The sequence below is a fragment of the Pleuronectes platessa genome, chromosome 11 (assembly GCF_947347685.1).
Source record: "Pleuronectes platessa chromosome 11, fPlePla1.1, whole genome shotgun sequence".
Lineage (NCBI taxonomy): Eukaryota > Metazoa > Chordata > Actinopteri > Pleuronectiformes > Pleuronectidae > Pleuronectes > Pleuronectes platessa.
This window is the reverse complement of record NC_070636.1, coordinates 20,218,651-20,240,122: the sequence shown is the minus strand read 5'-3', so window position 1 is coordinate 20,240,122 and position 21,472 is coordinate 20,218,651. Positions and strand designations below refer to the sequence as shown.

The 21,472-nt window shown below is 42.5% G+C and overlaps 5 protein-coding genes across 5 annotated transcripts; 1 reads left to right on the top strand and 4 right to left on the bottom strand.

Annotated features, from left to right (window-relative positions):
- Positions 1-476: 476 nt before the first annotated feature.
- LOC128451578 (b(0,+)-type amino acid transporter 1) lies at positions 477-7,559 on the bottom strand. Its single transcript, XM_053435458.1, has 6 exons — positions 6,834-7,559; positions 1,598-1,731; positions 1,270-1,399; positions 1,062-1,186; positions 877-964; positions 477-739 (listed from the first exon to the last, which is right to left on the bottom strand). The coding sequence occupies exons 1-6, from the start codon at positions 7,530-7,532 to the stop codon at positions 509-511; spliced, it is 1,407 nt and encodes a 468-aa protein (XP_053291433.1). The 5' UTR covers positions 7,533-7,559; the 3' UTR covers positions 477-508.
- LOC128451579 (b(0,+)-type amino acid transporter 1-like) lies at positions 2,166-3,886 on the bottom strand. The gene has a single exon (XM_053435459.1). The coding sequence runs from the start codon at positions 3,612-3,614 to the stop codon at positions 2,853-2,855; it is 762 nt and encodes a 253-aa protein (XP_053291434.1). The 5' UTR covers positions 3,615-3,886; the 3' UTR covers positions 2,166-2,852.
- On the bottom strand, positions 3,936-6,810 carry LOC128451580 (b(0,+)-type amino acid transporter 1). Its single transcript, XM_053435460.1, has one exon. It carries the CDS (start codon positions 4,813-4,815, stop codon positions 4,096-4,098), a length of 720 nt encoding a protein of 239 aa, XP_053291435.1. The 5' UTR covers positions 4,816-6,810; the 3' UTR covers positions 3,936-4,095.
- A 454-nt stretch (positions 7,560-8,013) lies between the features above and the next one.
- Positions 8,014-14,910, bottom strand: utp25 (UTP25 small subunit processor component). Its single transcript, XM_053434277.1, has 12 exons — positions 14,767-14,910; positions 14,074-14,113; positions 13,755-13,938; positions 13,432-13,668; positions 13,078-13,166; positions 12,569-12,979; positions 12,197-12,413; positions 11,906-12,108; positions 11,302-11,484; positions 10,949-11,058; positions 10,336-10,581; positions 8,014-9,384 (listed from the first exon to the last, which is right to left on the bottom strand). The coding sequence occupies exons 1-12, from the start codon at positions 14,865-14,867 to the stop codon at positions 9,129-9,131; spliced, it is 2,277 nt and encodes a 758-aa protein (XP_053290252.1). The 5' UTR covers positions 14,868-14,910; the 3' UTR covers positions 8,014-9,128.
- A 4,437-nt stretch (positions 14,911-19,347) lies between these two features.
- Positions 19,348-21,327, top strand: LOC128451347 (transmembrane protein 151B-like). Its single transcript, XM_053435143.1, has 2 exons — positions 19,348-19,425; positions 19,918-21,327. Exons 1-2 carry the CDS (start codon positions 19,348-19,350, stop codon positions 21,325-21,327), a joined length of 1,488 nt encoding a protein of 495 aa, XP_053291118.1.
- Positions 21,328-21,472: the final 145 nt, after the last annotated feature.

The window sequence follows — 21,472 nt, the reverse complement described above, 5'->3', positions numbered from 1 at the left end:
GGGTGCGTACTTTGAATTTAAGACTCGCTTTGTTCAGAAAAGTCTTTTCTAATGAGATCTTATCTTGTACCCAAGTGTCCACCCACAGCGGATGAAGACATTTACAAAAAAAAAAACTGCACATAAACTGAGTTGTGCACAAAACTGAAAACAGCCTGAAATGGACATGAACGGCAACATAACCTCATGGTGGAGGTAAAAACATAAATTATCTTCAGTTCAAGAACACACTATGCATGCCACTTTGCATGAAGTGTTGCACAGGTAAACTTTGGTGAGTCAAAAGTCAGTGAAATTAATACAACGTGCACCTTTTCAAAAAGGCACTACCAGACGATTGTTTCAAGTTTTAGAAGGTAATTTGACGTCAGATTGCAGTTTCCAGCAGCATTGTCTCTTAGACGTTAAAATCTGTGTGTGCACAGCCGAGGACAGACTGCAACCCACAAGGTTTGAGTGTCAGTAAAAAACGAGGGTATAGTTAAAAAGCAGTTTATTAACATGGAAATCACAAGTTTTTCTCCACAGGTGCGACCTCTAAAAACAATTGCAGCAGCACTGTTAACCTCGTTAACAGGCCTGGGCAGAGCTTGTAATGGATGACGGGAATGTAGACTAAGATTCCACTGAAGATAAATAAAGTCACATAGAGGTATTCAATCTGAGGACTGTCTATGATGGGGGCCAGCACAAGGAATACTGCTGCAATGAGGACCAGGATGGGGAGTATAATGGGAACCTGCGAAAGAGAGGAAGAAATAAATGTGTCAACAAATTACACAATTACACAACCTTGATCTCTCTCTGTATATCTTATCTTTACAAGCTGAGATTATCATTGTTGAAAGGAAAGATAAAAGTATATGTGACACTGACGCTGTACGGCCTGGGGAGTTCTGGCTTCTTGATCTTGAGATAAAGGAGTCCAGACAAGGTGATGGCGTAAAAAAACCAGGCGGTGAAACTGACAACAGTAAAAACAATAAATGTCAGCTGACCACAAACAGGTTGTACATTTATTTTCTGAAGAAATGATGATGAAACGCAGACGCGGCCTTCACCTGAAGAAGTTGACGATGCTCTGGAAGTCTCCTGGGATCAGCACCACCAGAGAGACGATGGTGGTGAAGATCAGAGCCGGGGATGGAGTCAGTCTGTGGACGTGAGCCATGGCCAGAATATCTGGCTACGAAACAAAAACACACCCTGTGACAACAATCTTACTCCAAACAATTTAACATATCCTCTATTACATAAATAAATGATCACCATGTGTCCTTCCCTGGCAGCAACAAAGCACACGCGGCCACCACTGAAGAAGGTTCCATTCAGTGAGCCAAAGGCTGACAACGCAGCAGCCACAGACATGATCCAGCCCCAGCTCCCTAACACCTTATTCCTGTGGAGGAAGGAGGAGGTTATTTCATAAGACGCCTGCTAAGGGAAGAAAGAATATCAAGAGGTTTGGTGCATCATACATTTTTTTTTTCACAGTTTAAAATGTTAGGAAATTAAAGATTTCCTCCTTTGTTGGTCAGTTATTTTAACATGAGAACTAACCCACCCTTCCACAATGTGTGATTGGGTGTTGCCTTACCCCCAGGTGACTGCTACTGCGCTGGAGGACATGAGCTCTTTGGGCGTCATCACTGTCAGGTAGCTCACATTCACCAGCAGATACAAGCCAGTCACCAGAGAAATGGCTATTACAACTGCCCGGGGAAGGTTAACCTGAGACAAAAATATACTGTCACTTATTATATATTTATTTTGTTATTATTAGTTAAGTGGACTTTGTGGGCAGAGCTTTTTAGAAACAGTTTTTGTTGCATAGTGAAGTTAGAAAAACTTTGTGTTCATCCTACCTGGTTCATCTGCAGTGAAAATTTGATAGCCTTTTTTTTCATAAAATAAAGCAGAGATTGCTTTGTTTTTGTTCATTTCTGTGGTTTATATATAATTTTGAATTATTTACTACGCTGGTGCTATTTTTTTCATTTCATGTTGATATTACCGGTCTGCTAGGCAACCGACACAATCTGTAGATCCAAGTTCACAACTTTTCAATATAAAAGCTCTGTAATTCAGCTTGATATGAAACATTGCAGCATTAAAACAAGCATCTATTTACTTTGACCCTGGCACAGAACATTGATTAAGTAAGATTGAGTTTGAAAAGGAGGTGCAGGGGTGGAGGGTTGTGAAGTGGCCTGCCATGGACAGAGGAAGAGTAAGAGCGGCTTCAATGAGCTTTGCCAATTGAATGCACAGGAGGAGATGAGCACAGAGATCTGCTGCAGTAAGTTTACAGTCGTGGCTGAGCTTGACTTTGTGTCCTGGTAACACTATGGTTAATTATTGAATAATGTACAAGAGATTCGTTTTTGAAAGTAATAGCCTGCAGGACCACAACTGTTTCTGTCCTTGTTTCCTTATACAAATGATCTGAAGATTAAGATAAACCATTATCTATAACTTATTTTACGATGACCCAGATTCCCAGAACAGGGGTCACAATAATAACAAACTGTATCTTATAACTGCAGAAAAATGGTTTGGCGTTGAACCTCTCTCACTGGTATATGTCAGTATAAATATATACTGTATATTTATATATCCTATTTAAAATGGCACATAAAGTACAGAGATCTACATAAAAACTATTACTCCAAATCTTCTTCCTTTTCTTACCCATCTTATCAACCCTTTCCTGTCAAGAGTTAACCCTCTCCTGAAGAAACCCACCCTCAACCTGTCTAAAGTAAACAACGACAGACATGTCTCTCTTCGTCCCTTTCTTTCCCTCTCGAGCGAACTATCTTTAATCGACTCTCCTCCTATCTAAGAATTATTTACTGACTTAAGCACAGATGCACATTCCAGTGTGTTAGTCTCACCTCTGGTCTTTTCAGCTCCTCAGTGACATAGTTCAAGTTGTACCAGCCAGCATAAGACCAGAGTCCTTGATAAAAAGCCATTCCTAGAGTGCTCAAAGAATACTGAGTCCCTTTGAATGCATTCTCTACTTTCAGATTTTCTACAATGACAGTGCTGCTCTGTGTGAGCGCCACTATCCCTCCTATTACTATGCATGTCAGTGCCACCAGTTTGGCCACCAAGAAGACCACCTGGATTCTTAGAGCAATGCGCACGTTCAGGATATTTACTGTGGCAACAACCAAGATGGTCGCAGCAGCAATACACTTCACCACCAGCTGTGGAGGAGGGCAGCCCACGTAGAAAGGTGCTGTGGCGTATTCTGCGATGCTAATCGACATGGCCGCGATGCCGAACGGCTTCACAACCAAGATAAAAGTGACCGCCGCAAAGAAAGCAGGACATGACCCGTAGATTCTCAGTATGTAGATGAATTCCCCACCAGATTCAGGGATGATTGTGCCGAGCTCAGTGTAGGAGAGCGCTGCGAACATGGCTATGACTCCTGAAACAGCCCAGATCAACAGACTTGCTCCAGGACTTCCCACGTAAGCCAGGACAAACTGTGGGGACATGAATATACCGGATCCGATCATTGTTCCCGAAATCAGTGCCACGCCTCCAATCAACCCAATTTCTCGTTTCATTTTCATGCTTTCGGGTCCTTTGTCCGCCATGGCCGCGCCGACCGGAGAGCACAAGTTCAAGTTCAGTGTAGCTGTTATGAAGCCTTGGGGAGCAAACGCTGAGATAACACACTGATACCGTCTCTGGATAACCAGTAACTTGTTATAGGCCTGTAAAAACTGTTTATTGTAGGCTTATTGTAGGTTAATTAACTCCTCTGTGGTTTGTTAAGCTCCTAACCCCGAAAGTTCTCATTTGAGTTCACGATGAAGTCCCTGATGTGGATATAAGCATTATACATATTTAATGAAATGTATGCTTAAATTTATTTCTGTGACTTATAAATACATACGAAAAAAAGTATGTATTTTTTGTGGGAGGGGCCAATGCACTAGGAATGATTAATGATTTATAAACTTGATAGTAGATCTAGTATGATCTTAATGTGTTTGACACTTACATAACTATATAACAACCACATCATCATAAACATCAAAAATATTTACCAACAGCACACTTTCAAAAGTGAACTTACTTCTGAACTAAACTTACTTCTGGATGTTTCAGCTCCTCAGTTAAATAATTCAAAGTGTTCCAGCCGTCATAGGACCACAAGCACTGATAGAAAGCAACACCAATGGAGTTGACGCCAACATTTGTTCCCTCGAATGACCCGTCAAAGTTCTGTGCGTTTCCCTGGAAGAGCATCACAACGCCTCCGAGCACGATCACTGCCAGGGCCAGCACCTTTACGACCATGGACCCCACCTGGATGGCGGTGGCCAGGCGCACGCTCAGACAGTTAACGATGGCAAGCACTATGATGCTCACTGCAGCCACGCACTTCACCAGCACCTGTGGGGGGGCGCAGCCATCGTAAAACACGGCCACGACGTATTCAGCACAACTCAGGGCGATTCCTGTGGCACTGGCGGGCCTCATGACCATGATGAAGCTGAAGACAAACATGAACGCCACCCCTTTCCCCACTGTCCGCAGCATGTAGATGTACTCTCCCCCGGACTCTGGTATCACTGTGCCCAGTTCAGCATAGCAGAGGCCCCCCAGCATGGCCACCAACCCAGAGCAGGCCCATATAATCATGCTGGCCCCAGGGCTGCCAATAGTAGCCAGCACATACTGGGGTGATATGAAGATCCCAGATCCCATCATGGTTCCAGCGATGAAGGACACTGCTCCTAATATCCCCACTTCCCTCTTCAGGTTGAGCCTCTGTCCTCCTTTCTCCATCGTTTGCGATCGGCTGCTTCCTCACAGTCCTGCACAGATCTAGTTATTGACTATCACTGCTGACGTTGGAGCTGAGCTCAGATTAGGAGGTCAAAACAATATTGTACAGCTACTTAAACAAGGTGCAGCCAAGTCCTTAACATGTTTCTCAGTGCCTTTAACCAGTTGTTTATTTTTATTGCTTTACTGTGACTGTTGTCTTTCATAAAAAAAACAGTATCGTCCAAGAAGTGCTTTGTAAATGTGTTTCTTAAAAACTTCTCTATGAATTATGTTTTTAATAACAATTAGTAACAATATAAATTATATTATAATAACAATATGAATTATTATTTTTACTATTATTGTTGTTGTTACAATTAATATTATCTATCTTGTCTTATGTTCTAAAATATGACTTCCAGTTGTATTCTCATATTAGTCAATCACCATTTCCTATCATGCATCTGATACTGATTAATTTGTGGGATGAGTTTTACACTTATTGGAAAAATAAACAAATCAAAGAAATACTTTAGCTGCAACAGAATAGTTATATGAGTTAATATAACTTCTCAGTCCTACCATTTGGAATAATCTGTCAAAAAAGAAGTATGTAAATAAAGTAGTAGTTTTTGCTAAATAATAACTAAAATGTTGCTTCACTCTTTCACTCTATTTTGATATTCATTCATTTTTTTAATTTCAGCTGTAATAGATACTCCAGATTCAAATGTGTTAGCTGAGAAGAAATGGGCACTTGTGTGTGTTATGCATTTGACGAAGCATTCAGTAATACTAACACATGACTAACACATGATTCTATAGTGATCAGCACTAAAGCCTCTGACATCATCGTAATTGACGCAGACACACCTGCTGTTTAAATCTAATCGGTAAATTGCGGCTTTCCCTTCGACACCACAACAGCTTTTACATCATCACTTTCATATGCAGGAAGCAGAAATGTGTCCACAGCACAAACACACATGGGCGATCGGACATATTTATCATGTTACAGTGTGTCATTCAAAAGCATTAGTGGGATTATAGCTGCAGTTGATGTGATGACAATTTTGCAGCTATAGTTTCCCTTCAATGGCTGTTTAGTTTCCAGGTTTTTGTTGTGAAGTCAGAGATGAAGGATGATGACGATGTATAGATAAATATTTTTTTCAGTAAAGTTTGATATTTAAAGCTGAATGTAGAGAAACATTTAGTTGAGAAACCTAATGAAAAATCAGTGTGTCACAGAAAAAGTAAAATTATGGAAAAGTTGTTAGAAACTGAAATGAATGTTCAAATAAATGTTTTAAAATAACATTCTGAATGGATATGTGATGGAACAGGACGTGGAGCTTGTCCTGATGCTGAAGTGTGTCTCATTCCGATGATCAGGTTTTCTAGATTCGTTTTACATTTTCTGCTCAGAATTCTCTAAGAGTTTTTCTATTTATTTTCATGACTGCCTTGTTTCGAATGGTATTTGGAACCCGAGGCAGAAAGCTTGAAGGTGTGTGTTTAACATCAATTTTGAAGACAAAATATAAATAAGGGAATGAACTGGACAAGGTCACAATTCACATTCCTTCTTCTTTCGGAATGAAAACGTGCACATTAATCTCTTTGTTTTCTAGTCTAAATTGCTCTTAGAAACGTTTCATTCACTCATCTTTTCCTGATACTGATAAGCATTTGTATTTTAAACTGAAAGATTATTTGACAGTACTTGCAAATGACAAGTGACAAAATGTACTGTGTCAAGTCATGTGGGCAGTGGATATACAAGATCAAACATTAACTTAACTGGTTTATCCCCAGTATAATCGACTGTATCTTGGGTAATGTTATGGTTTAAACGATAGAGTCCGCAGCAATAAAATTCTACTGCTTTTCTCCACCTTTGTATACGGTTGTAATTTTAATTGATCTTTTATGGCGATGATGGGAGGAAAGGGTCACCACAGCATTGACTGTTTATTGTTCCCACCTAATTTCCTCAGTGAAATAACCCATTCCACTCATCTCCTTTCACTTACCTCTGGACGCTTCAACTCCTCCGTCACATAATTGAGATTGTTCCAGCCATCGTAGGACCACAGGCCCTGGTAGAAAGCAATGCCAATTGGGTTGATGCCCACATTGGTGTTCTCAAAAGAATCTTTAAAGCTTTCATTGTTGCCCCTGACGAGCATCACCATTCCTCCTATAATGATGACTGCCAGGGCCAGGACCTTGACCACCATGAAGAACACCTGCAGTGACATGGCAAAGCGCACGTTCAGGCAGTTCACGGTGGCCAGGGTGATGATAGCCGCTGCAGCCATGAACTTCACCAGCAGCTCTGGAGGGGGGCAGTCCGGGTAGAAAGGAGCCACCACGTACTGAGCGAAACTCAGCGCGATGCCAGCGACGCCAGCAGGCCTGACGAACAGCACCGAGCTGAAGATCAGCATGAAGGCGACCACCGGCCCCGCAGTCCGGAGGATGTAGATGTACTCCCCCCCGGACTCCCGGATGACGGTGCCCAGCTCGGCGTAGCAGAAGGAGGCCATGATCACCAGGACGCCACAGCACGCCCACACCACCAGGCTGGCACCGGGGCTGCCGATGGTGGAGATCACCGTCTGCGGGGACATGAAGATCCCAGATCCAATCATCGTGCCTCCGATGAGGGACACGGCCCCTGCCAGCCCCACTTCTCGCTTCAGGCTGAGCTTCTCTGTCTTCTTCTCCATAATCACATCTGACGTCTGACGCCTTGTCCAGGGGAGAAAGCACTGTAATTCTGTGGCCAAAGTCACTCTTGCAACAACCCAGAAAGTTAATTATTACGTGGGTGGTTCATACAACTGAGTATTAATTTGTGACTGTGCACCTTTTGTATTTTTCAAAGATGCTGTCACGGCCTCGTCTTGGTTCGGCTGTGCTCCCTTCATTTGTTTCAGGGTCGGGAGATGAAACCCTATCCAACGTGCAGTGACCCTGAGTAAAGTGGGCTCTAGTAAATCTAGAAATCATTTACATACATCTCCCACTTGCTTCACCCCCCCCCCCCACAAATTCAACTCAAACATTTCGCATTAAGCTAAAGATTACCTGACGTTTCATTTCCTTCTCTTCTTTCCACTTTCTGCATTAGCATTTGAATAACTACTTAAAATTCCTCTGGCTTCAAATTCCTAAAATCCTTTGCCAAGCAAGAAAAGCAACACCCCAGTCATTTCAAGCAGTTTTATATTGGGTTGGCCTTCATAGTAACGACCATGAAAACAGACTGGTCATTATTTCAGCAGGGACAGGTATTGTTACAAAACACTTATGTAATAAAAGAAATTACATATTTTACATTATATATGAACAGTCAAATATTTATTCTATATGTTGAATCTGAAAACACACATCCAAATAGCTAATGGTGTTTATCACAGCGATCACCTGCAACCTGATCTACAAACCACTGGTATTTTACGATCTTGTCACTTTGTAACTTAATGACAGTTTTCCAGCTAAAGGTGTTCAAGCGTGTATGTGTGTGAGAGTTCATGACATAAGAGTGAATCTTCTCAAGGACTGATCCAGTTATGCTTCCCACAGCAAACCTCTAAAACAGACCTGACGTCAACACCTGATCTACGGTCGTCACAGGCCTTGTTCATACCTGGGAATTTAATAACATGTGGGTAGCTCTAATTACAAGTGTGAATCCACTGACGTTGCACCGAGGACGTGTTGACATCCAATTCCTCGGACCACATTCGGAGCTGGTCTGAGCCACATGTGGTCACAACACAAGCTGCACAAATGGTGCAAACTGGCTTACTCCATGTCATCATCAATTATGAGGGCACACACGAACACAAGAACTTGGAGCAATTTGGTTTCACTGGAAAACACCATGGAAGAGACACACTGTGTACTGTTTGGATGTCTTCTTCTTCTCTTCCATTCCAGCAGCCTCAGCATAAGAGGTGCATTGCTGCATCTGACCAGTTAAAGACAAGAGTTGGTCTTTGTAAACAGAAATTATCTACTTTTATTAGTAACACTGGAGATTTGGGTCCGGACGTTGTCCACAGTTTGTCTTTCACATTCAGTGAATGTCTGAAAGCAGATTAAGTGATCACTGGAGATGCATGTGGGGACAAATTGTAAAACCACCTTTGAACTGATGTACTAAGAGCTGTCCACTTCAGATCACCAAAGACACATGTTGATACCAGATATGAACAGAGCCCTGGTGTAATGGTATAAACCTGATAAGATTTAACATGTACAGTCGATATGTACTATGGTTTTAGCCTGGTGGTCCCTCTTTTATCTGTCCGGCTCCATCAGCAGGCTTTATCTTCCCCTCCTGTAACAAAGAGGTGAACAGTCTTGTTGGAGTGCAGCATCTGTCCGGCTCGCTGCGCCCCGCTGATGGCAGCCAGTTTGTGAGCATCGTAACGCGAGTAGAGGGCAGTGCAGGTCCAGCTGCTCGCTTCTCCCTGAACGTCCGATGCCAGCATGTTACACACCTCGCTGTAGAAGTGGGGGAAGGAGGGCAATCCATAGAATATGAGGTTGCGGATCCCTTTGATAGTGTACCTGAAAAAAGAAATAAGTCAGAGTTCAGGGTTTCTGCAGGATTCATGACTTTTCAGTTAGATTAAGACATTTTAAATACGTTTTAAGAGGTTATGTTTTCACCATTGGCCATTTGTATGAAAGTTTAAGATTACTAACATTTTCACAAATTTCCAAAAAAAATCTGTATTGAACAGATTTAAATTTTAACTTTTTCATTTGAAAATGCATCAACTCTGCTGTGGATATGCCCCGTGTCTAAGTTTGGAAACACTGCTGGCTTCGAAAGCTCCGGTGCTTCATTTCAGTCTGGACGGGCCGAAGCAGAGATGTTTGAAACGATGATGTAGAAACTCCTCTCACTCTGAATGAGTCTTTTCAGTTACGATTTAGCCTTAGCTGATTCATCAGGCTCCTATCACATAACTTCCAGCTGGAAAAAACGCAGTTAGCGTCAGCTACCAGTGTTGAACGCGACATAAATAATTATTTACAATCGCTGCAAACACGGTTGTCTTTGTTGACCGCCGTTGCACAGGTTATGTAAGTAGGATGTAAACCCAGTGGGGACGGGTTTTTTCAGTCAACTACCACAGATGTGTAGCAGTTACTATGTGGACTCAGGAGGGAATCAACCTTTTTTAATTTGCGGCAATAGTTTTAGAAGAATTTCCAAATGATCATGACGGTGTAGAAATGTAGGCCTTGATGGAGGTCTAAACTGAACCCCTTAGCTCTTCACAAATGCATAAGTGAAGCACCAGGTCCAACTTTTGAACTCTGTAAAAGAGATGATGTAATCACAGATGGTTGTGCCTATGAAAGGTAATAAACACTGTTACATGATAAGGGAGAGATTTACCAGCAGATTGAACCTCACTGACATCTGATGAAAACAGAAGCTCCTCCTCAAAGCCATCACAGAACCCAACACATGTGAAACTGCCTGATGGAGCATTAAAAACAACTGACCTCTTGTAGAAGTGGAAGCGTTCAGTAAAGAGCACGAACTGTCTCTCCCCGTTCTGGAAGAAGTGCCTGGCTCGGGACACCTCTGATTTGGTGGTGTACTCGCAGATGCTGGCAAAGTTGATCTCCTCTTTCTTCATGTAGTTACGCAGGCGGACATAGTCGAAGTAAGAGGGGATGTAGATCAGAGTGTGGGACATAACTGAGTCCCTGTACTGAGGCAGCACTTTATCTAAAAAGAACTGAAATCTGTGGGATGGAAAAGAGTGGAAAGAAGACTCATTGAATATATTGTTGGGAACATACAATCATATGTTAAGATCTCCTGAACTAATTTATTTAAGTGAGTTTAAGTTTAGATTAGTGAAGATTAGTATGACTGCTTAAAAGTTAGCATAAAAACAAATAAAATGAGAGATACAGTATTCAAGGAATAACTGTGGATATTCTATTTCTTGACTTGAAGAAGAAAAAGGCTTCCTGGAGTGTTCTTGCAGCACGACTGCTGCAAGAACACTCCACAGAGCACTTTAACTGAATTCTTAAAGACTCCATCTTACAGAGATGACATGGTCAATAGTCAGGCTGTGATGGTTCACCTGTGGGAGGATCTTACCGGGCATCGTGGTCCATGAAGCTGTCGGAGGGGAACATTTGAAACACATGTGGCAGCTGAACCATCACCTGACAGATGGAACCTGTTTTGGGCATGTTCTTAGTGACAATCTGAAACAGGAAAAACAAAAGGACTTTCCTAATTACTTACAAGTTCAAATGACAATGAATAAACTGTCTATTAAAATACAAATTAAATTGTGATGGCCAATGGCTTTGTGTTTAACTCTCTACCTCAGAGGGTCAGTAAAATAGCAGGACAGGTTTATATTGGAACATCTTGCAGATTAGTAGGATCTGTACTGCTGCAACAACTGAGGGTTGCCTAATGATGAGTTGAACTAAAGCAGTTACCTGTCCCCGGTAGTTGGCGCAGTGTTTGGTCAGGATGTTGTTGATCTGCGGCTCCTGGATGGAGCTGAACACCAGCGTCTGCCTGTAGTGTTTGGACCAGTTGTTCAGGCTCCACATTCTCACCCTGGAGAAGTCCACGTCGTGGGAGTCCAGCGGCTGGAGGTTCATGTGCTTCATCAAATGCTGATGAGAGTGGATAATGTGATGTTTTATAATAAATCAAATATCACCCTCAACTGATACAGTACATCAAGAGGGTCAGGGCCAAGCTTATAGTGAGCGCCCCCTGCTGGATCACAAGGCAAATTACTCCAGATGGGCTGATGAGGTTCAAGGGCTGAACGTTTTGAATTTGAACAGGCACATTACAGTTTGAATAGGGACTCTATACCACATTCGAAGGAATGTTTTATTTTCAAATAATAAGTTACGATGTTCAATTTTCCTACTATCCGTTTTTCCTACCAATTTTAGGCCTAAGTGCAAACAAACCTAAACTGAATGGATGTCAAATCAATGTGGAGAGCATCAAAATAAATAAATGACTATTTTCCAAGAGGGAACACTGATGACAGCACCTTCCTGAATCTGTTAGCAAACTTACCAGGATGTGCTCCCAGTTCTGCATGAGGAAGACGTCTGCCTGGTCCATCACCAGCATCTCAATGGAGGAGAGGAAGTCGAAGTCTCTCTGACTTTCTCCCTCTGCTCCCAGCACTGTTCGCAGGCCCAGGGGAGACGTAACGATGATGTCTGACGAGTAGAAGGGGGCGTATAGTCGCACACTGCTCCTTACAATGGAGACACCTGGTGAATAGAGAGGACAGCAGCAGGGTCTCAGGCTCAAGAACTCAGGTTTTCTTAACGTGGGTCAAATTGTATTTCCAAACTGTACCTATCTTGAAGTGATCGTCAACATTGCCTGAGAAGATGGCGCGGTAGTCATCCGGTCTCTGCGTTTTGGGCGGCTCTTCATCCGCATCCTCCCCAAACTCTTCTTTGAACCTCTTCTTATTACTGACCACGATCTTCTTGCCTTTGGTTTCCAGCAGGCTGATGAACGTTTGAACGACTCGCAGAGCTCCGCTTCGGAACGGCACCAGAATCAGCACCTGACCCATTCATGAGAAAGGTAAATATTGCGCTTAATTTTATTTCAAGAAGATATTTTATTGCCCAGCCATAATCATAAAGCAATTCATTATTTGTAACAAATAACAAATGAAGCTCTGTAAAGATACCGAATGAAATGTACACAATTGCTTACCTTGGGCCGGGTCAGACCTTGGTCTCTGGGTTCGTCCTGTGGCTCAGCTCCGGGTTTAGCCCGAGTCTTTGGCTCTCTTAACTGAGCATTGTGAGCAAGGACCTGGGAGTTGGCTTTCAGTACATGGTTAAGCACATGTAGACAGTATGCACTGCGCACCTGAGGGTGCTTAGTCAGATGACAGGTCTCTGGGTAGTATAGATCCTTGTAGGAACCCATGAGGGCCAGCAGCTCTAGCTGGAAAGGACTGATCTCTTCCGCCACATTTTTAGAATCGGACGTCTGGTTTAGATCTTTCCAGGAAGTCTCCAAGACTTTGTGGAAATCTGGGAGCTTTGTGACTTTCTGAGGGCCAGGGGGTCCAAACTTCTCCAGGGGACTGGTACAGAGCAGAGTGCCTAATTTTGGCCACTGAGTAAGAGAAACGCAAAGGCAGAATATATAGTTAGGACTTATTTCAATGAAAAAAATGTTCACTGGTAGAATTTAACAAATGATGTTGTTAATACCGTGATCTGAGTCTTTGTTTTACTGCCAGATGTTATCCTCTGCACATCTTCTTCACTGAGCTCTGTGTGTAAATGCTGTGAAAACATGTCTGCACAGAGAAAATATACACAGTAAAACAAGTTGTAGTCACATCGTTATCAGTTTTCTAATTCAGTGAAAAGTTGATATTATTGCATCCAAGCAGAGTCGTTCACGTTGAAAAAGAAAAAGAAAAGAAAAAATCCCACCCCTAGTGCAGAGACATAATAAAACATGCAACTCAAAATGCATCTTTACTTTCCGAGTAATAATTCAATGCATTGTTTTTGAAAAACCAACAGATAGCTCTGACTTTGAATATAAATTGTCCCCACCTTTCTCCTCCTTGCTGTCTTCCTGCTCTGCCGTTTGTTCTTGTCCTTCTTCACCGATGAAGTTGTTCTCCAGACAGAACTGGGACTCATGCTCATTATCTACAAATTCTTTGTCTCCTTGATCCTTCTCCTCCCCGTCAACCGCTTCTGTCAGAACCTCATCTGCATCTGCGACTTCTTCCTCTCCCTCTTCTTCACCACCATCCTCGCTCTCGTCTCCAACTCCATCACTGTCCTCTGTTATGAACAGCACAACGGTGTTTAGTGAAATGCAAATATAGTCACATCAAGATGTTCACATGTACTGGAAATAAACAACTCACCTTCACCAATAAGCTCTTCTTCCACCTCCTCCTGATCAGAACTGTCATCCTCTTCACTCTGGTCATTATCTTCTTGTTGGCTGAGAGTTGACAGAAGTTTCTGGTAGGCTGTTTTCTGCTCTGGTTCCTCCTCCTCCTCTTCTAGCTCATCGGGCTCCGCATCAGATCCCAAAGGGCTGGCTGGCTATAACAGTTGTGAGGACACATTATCGTCATAATATTGGAAGAGGTTACATACAATATGATCTCTGCAGCAGAATTAAAACATCACTTCAATCGTAAATTGCATATAGTGGGATTGACGTGCAGTTCTACTCACCAGTTCCACTACTTCAGTTCGTTCAGGTTTTTCGTTGATGCTTTGAAAAAGACCCACAAAAGGAAATGAATCAACTTAGAAAACAAACATATTCGAAGACAACAAATTAATGAGGACATGTTACAAAGCTCTTTGTTTGGGCTGCTTGAGGATCCACCCATTCATTAATTAGGATTCAGAGAAGATTACAATTCAAGAGAGGAAAGCTCGTCCTTGAAAGTTCTGACAGAAGCCACATCGAGAACATGTGAGAGAGAGAAAGTGTGTGTGTGTGTGAGAGAGAGTGTGAGAGAGACAGAGAGGGAGAGAGAGTTTCTACCATGTGTAATTTAACTTTTTTCTTTGTTTCCAGCCATTTAGCTAAATAGCCACAGTAAAGAACCACATTAACAACACATTTATTTGACATTGACCCTGTGTTGTGGGTCTCCTCGTGTGTGGTGTTAGGTCTCATTATAACCCGTTTACAATAAGCGGAAGTATCTTCGAACCACAAAATAATGCATTTCAGCCAGAACACGTCGTTGTCAACGTCACGGACTTTATTAGCTTTGTTTCTGCTAACTACACACAACTTTAGCTAGCATCATGCGGCTAAACTGTGCCACAGCCGGGTGAGTAATTTAGCGGGTTTGCTAACACCGCAGCTGAATAGCAGCAGTCACGCAGGCTGGAGTTTGTTGTGCTACTCACGCATCATGGAACGGATGCTCCTCTCCAAACTCCTTCAAGTGCTTCTTCTGTTTCTTGGATAAACTAGTGAAAAGTTGCTTGTTCTGGCTCCTCTTCCCCATGTTGACACTGTGCTACACGTGTGTCTCCAGCGTCGGTGGTGGCTGTGGCGATTCAGTCAATCTGTCTGACTGCCACCTATGGGAACGGAGGAGAATTACACTTGCAGGTTTGTTTCTAATTGCGGTTGGGGACATGAAGAGAGGGAAGGGATCCTATTAATTTTCTAGTAGATGCACTCCAGGAGAAAAATATTATAACTGCTCCTCATATAATATTACTGTCAAGGCCTGAGACACCAATTTATGTTAAAGTGAGTATTGTAAAATAATAGTGAAGTGCCCGTTGTAAACCTGCTCGTTTGTAATGTTATGTTCTCTTGTCCTGTGTTAATGCTCCAGTGCTACTTCAGACCTATTCCTTATCATAAGTGATTCCTCCTCAAACAGTTCCACATTATACTGTCAGTCTTTATTGTCTGTGTGCTGGACGTTGTGTGCAGATCTTTTTGTAAACAGTCTATGGTGCAGAACGAAGTTAGAAAAAACTTTGTGTTCATCCTACCTGGATTATCTGCGATGAAGATTTTATATCATGTCATTGTTTACCATAAAATACAGAGGAACTTGCATTATTACATTTTTAACCCAAGGTTCTACCCAGGTACCGACCACTGACGTAGTTTATCAGGGGACGTAGAAGATTGCACCAAATTCAACACTGCACTTCCCTGACCAATTAACAATACACATACCTATTGTGAAGCCAATAAGATGAATGCTTCAAAAGAAACGTGCTCCACATACAGACAAACAAACGTTTATAAAATTATTAGTAAGATAAGTAGATTACTAGGCATCTAAACAGGTTATTGATGTATTTTTATAATTTTATCTTGTAAAGAAAAATGATATCTAATTCAAGTGTATAATTATTATTTTTAAAGTGAAAAGAAATCTGTGGATTTGTACGACAACCACCTTTCTACATACTCTGATCCCTGATCAAGCTGGTAAATATTGGATAAATTGGTGCACTCAGAATGACTTCAAGGTCAGATGAGGGCAGTGGAAGGTTATCTGTAAATATTCAGTTGAAACAGCTGAGCAGACATTATCCTGTGGAGCCTGTAGCCTATCTGCTGCTTGAACACTAACCATGATTAATTATTGAACATAGAAAGATCAGTTTACTGTTTGCCTGTTTTAGCTGTTACCATGGCAGAAGTTCATCTATTGTTAAACACATGGGTGTCTAGTTATTGTACCCGTGGTATTTTCAGCTCCTTCTCACTCAATTAGGATTTTATTGTTCGATAATTGCATCTCACTATGGCTTAGGCTGAAAGAGATGGATTTTCTGAATGGGATGTGAACATGTAAGACTATCTTGTATTTTAATGGAGCGGCCAAAGGTGAAACAGGAGAAAGAGAAGGCTGTTAAAACCGTCAGGTTTAGAGTGGCATCGGCCAACAGCGGCAGGGTCCTCACGGAGGTGTTCAAGGATGAAACAGCCTGGTGCGGCTCAGTGTCGGATTCTGTGGACTCTGACTGTGCCAGCAGCCCGGAGGCAGAACAGGGAAGCTCGCCTCCCGCCAGTGAGGCCAACAGCCACCTGAATGGACTGGTGGTGGAGACCGCTGTGGACGAGAGCGGCTGCGAACCTGATGACCTGCTTTTGTACGCCAGTGCCAAGAGGGAGATGCTCTTCAGCAACAAACGCATCAACATCTGCAGCAAAAATGGGACCATACGGGGAGTGAGGAACAAAGTGAGCGCAGGCCAAGTGCTTTTCAGCAACCTCTCCAACATCTACCCTGTAAGTAGCTCTGCCACTGGTGACATGAATGTTTCAGAATTCATGTTTAAAATTAAATTTATTGCCAATTAATTGGACAATAATCTGACAAGGTGCAAAATGTATCTGTCTCAGAGTTGGAGACATGGGTCTAATGAGAAGTGATGATTCAATGTTATATATTCTCTTTCCTTTTAAGAGTTCCCATCGTCATCAGAAAAGGAGACCCTGGGAGAAAGAGTAAAGAGATTGGAACACAATGTGATCAAATGGAAGAAACGTCCTTGCAGCTGAAATGGTTTTGTTCTAAACAAAGACTCCTCTCTTTACAATAATAAATTCCTCATGGTCTAATGTTATGTCCCCCTATGCTATAGGACGACAGCTTTTCAGATCAACAATGGTCAAGTCTGCACACGTTATTGATTCAGATTCAAAATGAAGTTATAAATAACCTGCTGTATTGCAGTTGTAAGCACATGAATGGATTGTTTTTTACTTTGCAACATGTGTAACCTCTTACATGATTTATACTTGTGTAAAACATATAAAACCATAGACCTCCATATCACAGACAGAAGGTGAATTGTAACTTAATGCTAAACAAACTAATTAAATTTCCCTCCACCTTCTCAGACTTTTCAAACTTTCCAAATAGATTTTTGTACCTTTTCAAGACGTTATAAGTATCATTTTAAACCTGAATTTAAATACTACTTGTCAAAACCAGGGTGATTCTAGACATAGTGTTGAGGCCACAGTAGACATTAGCTAATTAATTATTCTATGAAATTTCAGCAAGAGAAAGCAGTAGCCTTCAACAGAAGATGATTCAACTTGTTTAAGACAAACATATAAATAAACAACCAATAAATATGAGACTAATGAATGATTTAAAATATAAAACTTGAAAATACAATAAAAAGTATATATGTTAATCAGAGTATCAAATTTACGTGATGATTTTTTTGTATTCGAATGCCTCTATGTTATTTTTTATTATAATTACAATAGATACTTTATTTTGTAAGCCTTAGAAGGGAAAATTAAAAATTGAAAATGTATTTGCAGTTAATAAAAATGATTAAGCAGACCAATGTTGTTAGCAGTTTTTGGAATAGAGAATACTTCCAAATGCGTCACCTGATCAACAAATATACTGCTGTTATGCAGGGGTGGATTTGATGGGAGGGAAGGGGGATGCACATTTAAGGTCGGAGGTCTGTCCAAGTAAAATGTGCATAAGTCAGTGAATTTTCAACTGATTGCAAACTCTTTGTCTTGTTACAAATGTCTGATGTGTATGTACAGTATGTTACAGAATGGAATTGGTTGCACTTAAAAAAAAATATAGACAAATGTGTAAAATATTAAAGATAAAGTAAGTAAGGCTCGAAGTACAGTCTTTTAATACTACATGTAAATGCCTGCCATGGTGTAATTTCCAGTATTATTTTGGGGAAAAAAACGTACAGGTCCAGTGTGTACGATTTAGGGGAAATGGATTTATTGGCATTAATTGAATATAAAATATTCCTAGTAATGTTTTCACTAATGTGGAATCATCTAAATGGTCCAAATTGTTCTTTTCTTTACCTTAGAATGGGCCCTTTATATTGAAAATACTTAATCTACATAGTTTTTCCATGTTTTTTACAGCAGCCTCATATGGACCATCTAAACATCTTTAGAGGTTTTATGACGACTGCAGGCTACCACAGTCTTCTTTCATATTTGGAAGAGGAGGATGAGGTGAGGGATATTCAGCTGCAACATGCGACTTCACCACTAGATGTCACTAAATCCTTCACACTGAACCTTTAATTCAGAAAATAGAATTAACTACAACAAACACTGTGTTTATATATTCAGTGTCTGGTAGACTTCATAATGTTCTTGACATTTATACATTGACAGCAACATTTCTGCTTCTTCGATAAACTGAATCTAATCAGTAATCTGTAGTTCAGTGATGATAATAATAATATTAATAACAACAATAACACTACTACTACTACTACTACTACTACAACTACTACTACTACTACTACTACTACTATTACTACTGATATTACTAATAATAATAATAATACGACTTATAATAATAATAATAATAATAATAATAATAATAATGATAATGATAATGATAACAACAACAATAATTATAATAATGAAATGGTACTGGTGCTAATGGAATGAAATGCCCGCCACTGCTCTGATCTCCAGATTAGTACAAGGTCTTTTTTGGTTGAATTTTCCCTTTAAGTGGCAGATTTGTGCAACAACATCCCTCCGTGCACCTGCCTCAGTCAGTACCAGGGACAGCGACCCTCTGTCCCCCTGTCCCCCTCCTCACTGTGACGGACAGACAGAGAGTCGGTGGTCTCTGAGGACCATGCAGGGCACCTTCATTTTGTTGAGACGAGCCGCTCAGCCAGCACAACCTGCGATCATGTTACTGCGGCACTGACGGCCAGGATGCGGGCTTTCCTCTAGACACACCCCCGCCTTTTCTTCATCTCCCAGCCGCCGGAGAGATCCACTTATTACCGGGCTGCTGTTTATTCCCCCACCGATCATCATGCCCACGGTCCGCCAGCCTCGGGCTTTTCTTCTTCGGGTGTTGAACCTCTGGATGGTCGCGGTCTGACGGGTCTCGGCGGAGGGACGCTGCAGAGCAAGGTGGTGAGGTCTCTTCCTTCTCCACGCCCTGTCATTATCCCCATCCACAGCTGCCCAGCATCATGTCCCCTCCAGCATCGGCTGCCACGGCGACTGAAAGCAGCACCACCACCGTTTTCGAGGAGGACACCAGAGAGGAGGTATTATTCGCTCGCATCCACTATCTGAGCAATACATGCCTTTTTGTTCTGAGCCTTAATGGATCCATGCATGATGTGCAGGCTGTAACACACTGCAGGTGCATCGTTTGTCAGTGGGCTTATTGAAAATTCACATAATCTTATAGCCTGCAGTAAGAATTGTACTATACGTTATTGCCAAAACCAACCTCTCCTGTTTTTCATGTCACATTTAAGGCTTATTATTTACATCTTTTTAAACCTGTCAGTCTATGCAGTGCAATGCAAATTTCATAAAAATATCCTCAGAGTCCAAAGAACTTTCTTATCATCTACTGCTGTCAGGGCTACTACTATAGGTGCGTGACCCATTCATTAATTTTAGTAAGTGTGTTAAGAAGCTTGACTGTGCCACCAATGTTGCAGGGTGCAATTACATTTAAGATTTCACAAATGATCTGAAATCCATCTATATCATGCTTTCTTTTGTTCTTTTGTTTCTTTGTTCAATAGCAAAGACCCCTGAAGCAGTCCCTGAGAAAGTCCCTGTGTCGGGAGAGTTTCTGGAAATGCCTGCTTCTCTCTATTCTCATGTACGGCTGCATGGGGGCGATGGTTTGGTGTCATGTCACCAAGGTCACCCGCCTCACCTTTGACAGTGCCTTCAAAGGGAAATCCATGATGTACCATGACACCCCCTGCTCTGATGGCTATATCTACATCCCTCTGGCCCTACTGGGCATGCTCTATTTAGTCTACCTTGTGGAGTGCTGGCACTGTCATGTGAAGAATGAGCTGCAGCACAAGGTGGACGTGGAAGGCATCTACGAGCGTGTCCAGAGGATGCAGCAGGCCAAACCCTGCATCTGGTGGAAGGCCATCAGCTACCACTATGTTCGCCGAACTCGACAAGTCACACGCTACCGAAATGGGGACGCATACACGAGCACCCAGGTTTACCATGAACGTGTCAACACCCATGTGGCTGAAGCGGAATATGACTACAGTCCCTGTGGTGTGAAAGATGTTTCAAAACAGCTGCTGGGCTTGGAGAAGTCTGCTCTCACAAAGATGCGGTTCACCAAGTGCTTCAGTTTTGCCAACGTAGAGTCAGAGAACTCCTACCTTACGCAACGTGCAAGGTTCTTCACCGACAACGAGGGCCTTGACGACTACATGGAAGCCAGGGAGGGCATGCACCTGAAAAACATTGACCTGAAGGAGTACGTCCTGGTGATGTCTGACCCAGAGCACCACCCCTGGTATCTGTCCCACTACGTCTTCTGGTTCGTCTCATTCCTCACTTTCTCCTGGCCTCTCAGAGTCTTCACAGAGTATCGTACCGCATACGTCCACTATCGTGTGGAGAAGCTCTTTGGGCACGATTACCTCCCGGTGACCCCATGCGACGAGCGGCCATATTGGCGTCGCATCCCTCGTGTTAACACAATTGACAGTACTGAATTAGAGTGGCACATTCGGTCCAACCAGCAGCTTGTGCCCAGTTACTCAGAGGCTGGCCTGATGGACCTGGCCCAGGGCCCGTCCAGCTTCAGCGGGATCCGTCAGAATTGCGAGCGCTGCCATCGAACCATGAGCTGCTCCTCTGTGTTCTCCAGGAGCGCCCTCAGCATCTGCACCGGTGCCAGCTCCCGCATCCCCTTCAGCAGCAGCCGATTCTCCCTGGCCCGTCGCTACGGCTCCCAACGCAGCTGCTTCTGGAGGAGCGGCAGTCTGGATGAGCAGGAGAGCCCCAGTGAAAATACCCGCTGTCTATCTGAGCGTCTCGCCACAGACGAAGAGGAACCCCCTGAGTATAACGATGCTCTTTGCTACCCAGTGCTTATTGTCCACTGCAGCGACAACTGCCACCACCACAGGTCGTTCCACAGACATGGCTCCTGTGTGGAGACGTCTTTATAACTATGCAGTCACTGACGTAGCAAAGGGGCATTTCTGTAGCATACAAACACTTTATAAACACTTTCTTAATGTGAGGGACACAGATTTATGTTATATTGCCATACTATCTGAAACAGATGCCCGAATCCTGAATGTGTAGATCACT

Excerpts from the sequence above, each read along its gene's own strand:
- LOC128451580 (XM_053435460.1), bottom strand. The coding sequence starts at position 4,815 with ATGGAGAAAGGAGGACAGAGGCTCAACCTGAAGAGGGAAGTGGGGATA.
- LOC128451578 (XM_053435458.1), bottom strand. The coding sequence starts at position 7,532 with ATGGAGAAGAAGACAGAGAAGCTCAGCCTGAAGCGAGAAGTGGGGCTG. Across the intron at positions 1,732-6,833 it reads AGGAGTTGAAGCGTCCAGAG|GTTAACCTTCCCCGGGCAGT; the intron begins GTAAGTGAAAGG and ends TTTTTGTCTCAG. Across the intron at positions 1,187-1,269 it reads CTGCCAGGGAAGGACACATG|CCAGATATTCTGGCCATGGC; the intron begins GTGATCATTTAT and ends TTTGTTTCGTAG.
- LOC128451347 (XM_053435143.1), top strand. The coding sequence starts at position 19,348 with ATGTCCCCTCCAGCATCGGCTGCCACGGCGACTGAAAGCAGCACCACC. Across the intron at positions 19,426-19,917 it reads AGGAGGACACCAGAGAGGAG|CAAAGACCCCTGAAGCAGTC; the intron begins GTATTATTCGCT and ends TTTGTTCAATAG.
- LOC128451579 (XM_053435459.1), bottom strand. The coding sequence starts at position 3,614 with ATGGCGGACAAAGGACCCGAAAGCATGAAAATGAAACGAGAAATTGGG.
- utp25 (XM_053434277.1), bottom strand. The coding sequence starts at position 14,867 with ATGGGGAAGAGGAGCCAGAACAAGCAACTTTTCACTAGTTTATCCAAG. Across the intron at positions 13,669-13,754 it reads AGAAGAGCTTATTGGTGAAG|AGGACAGTGATGGAGTTGGA; the intron begins GTGAGTTGTTTA and ends TGTTCATAACAG. Across the intron at positions 12,109-12,196 it reads TGACGATCACTTCAAGATAG|GTGTCTCCATTGTAAGGAGC; the intron begins GTACAGTTTGGA and ends TCTATTCACCAG.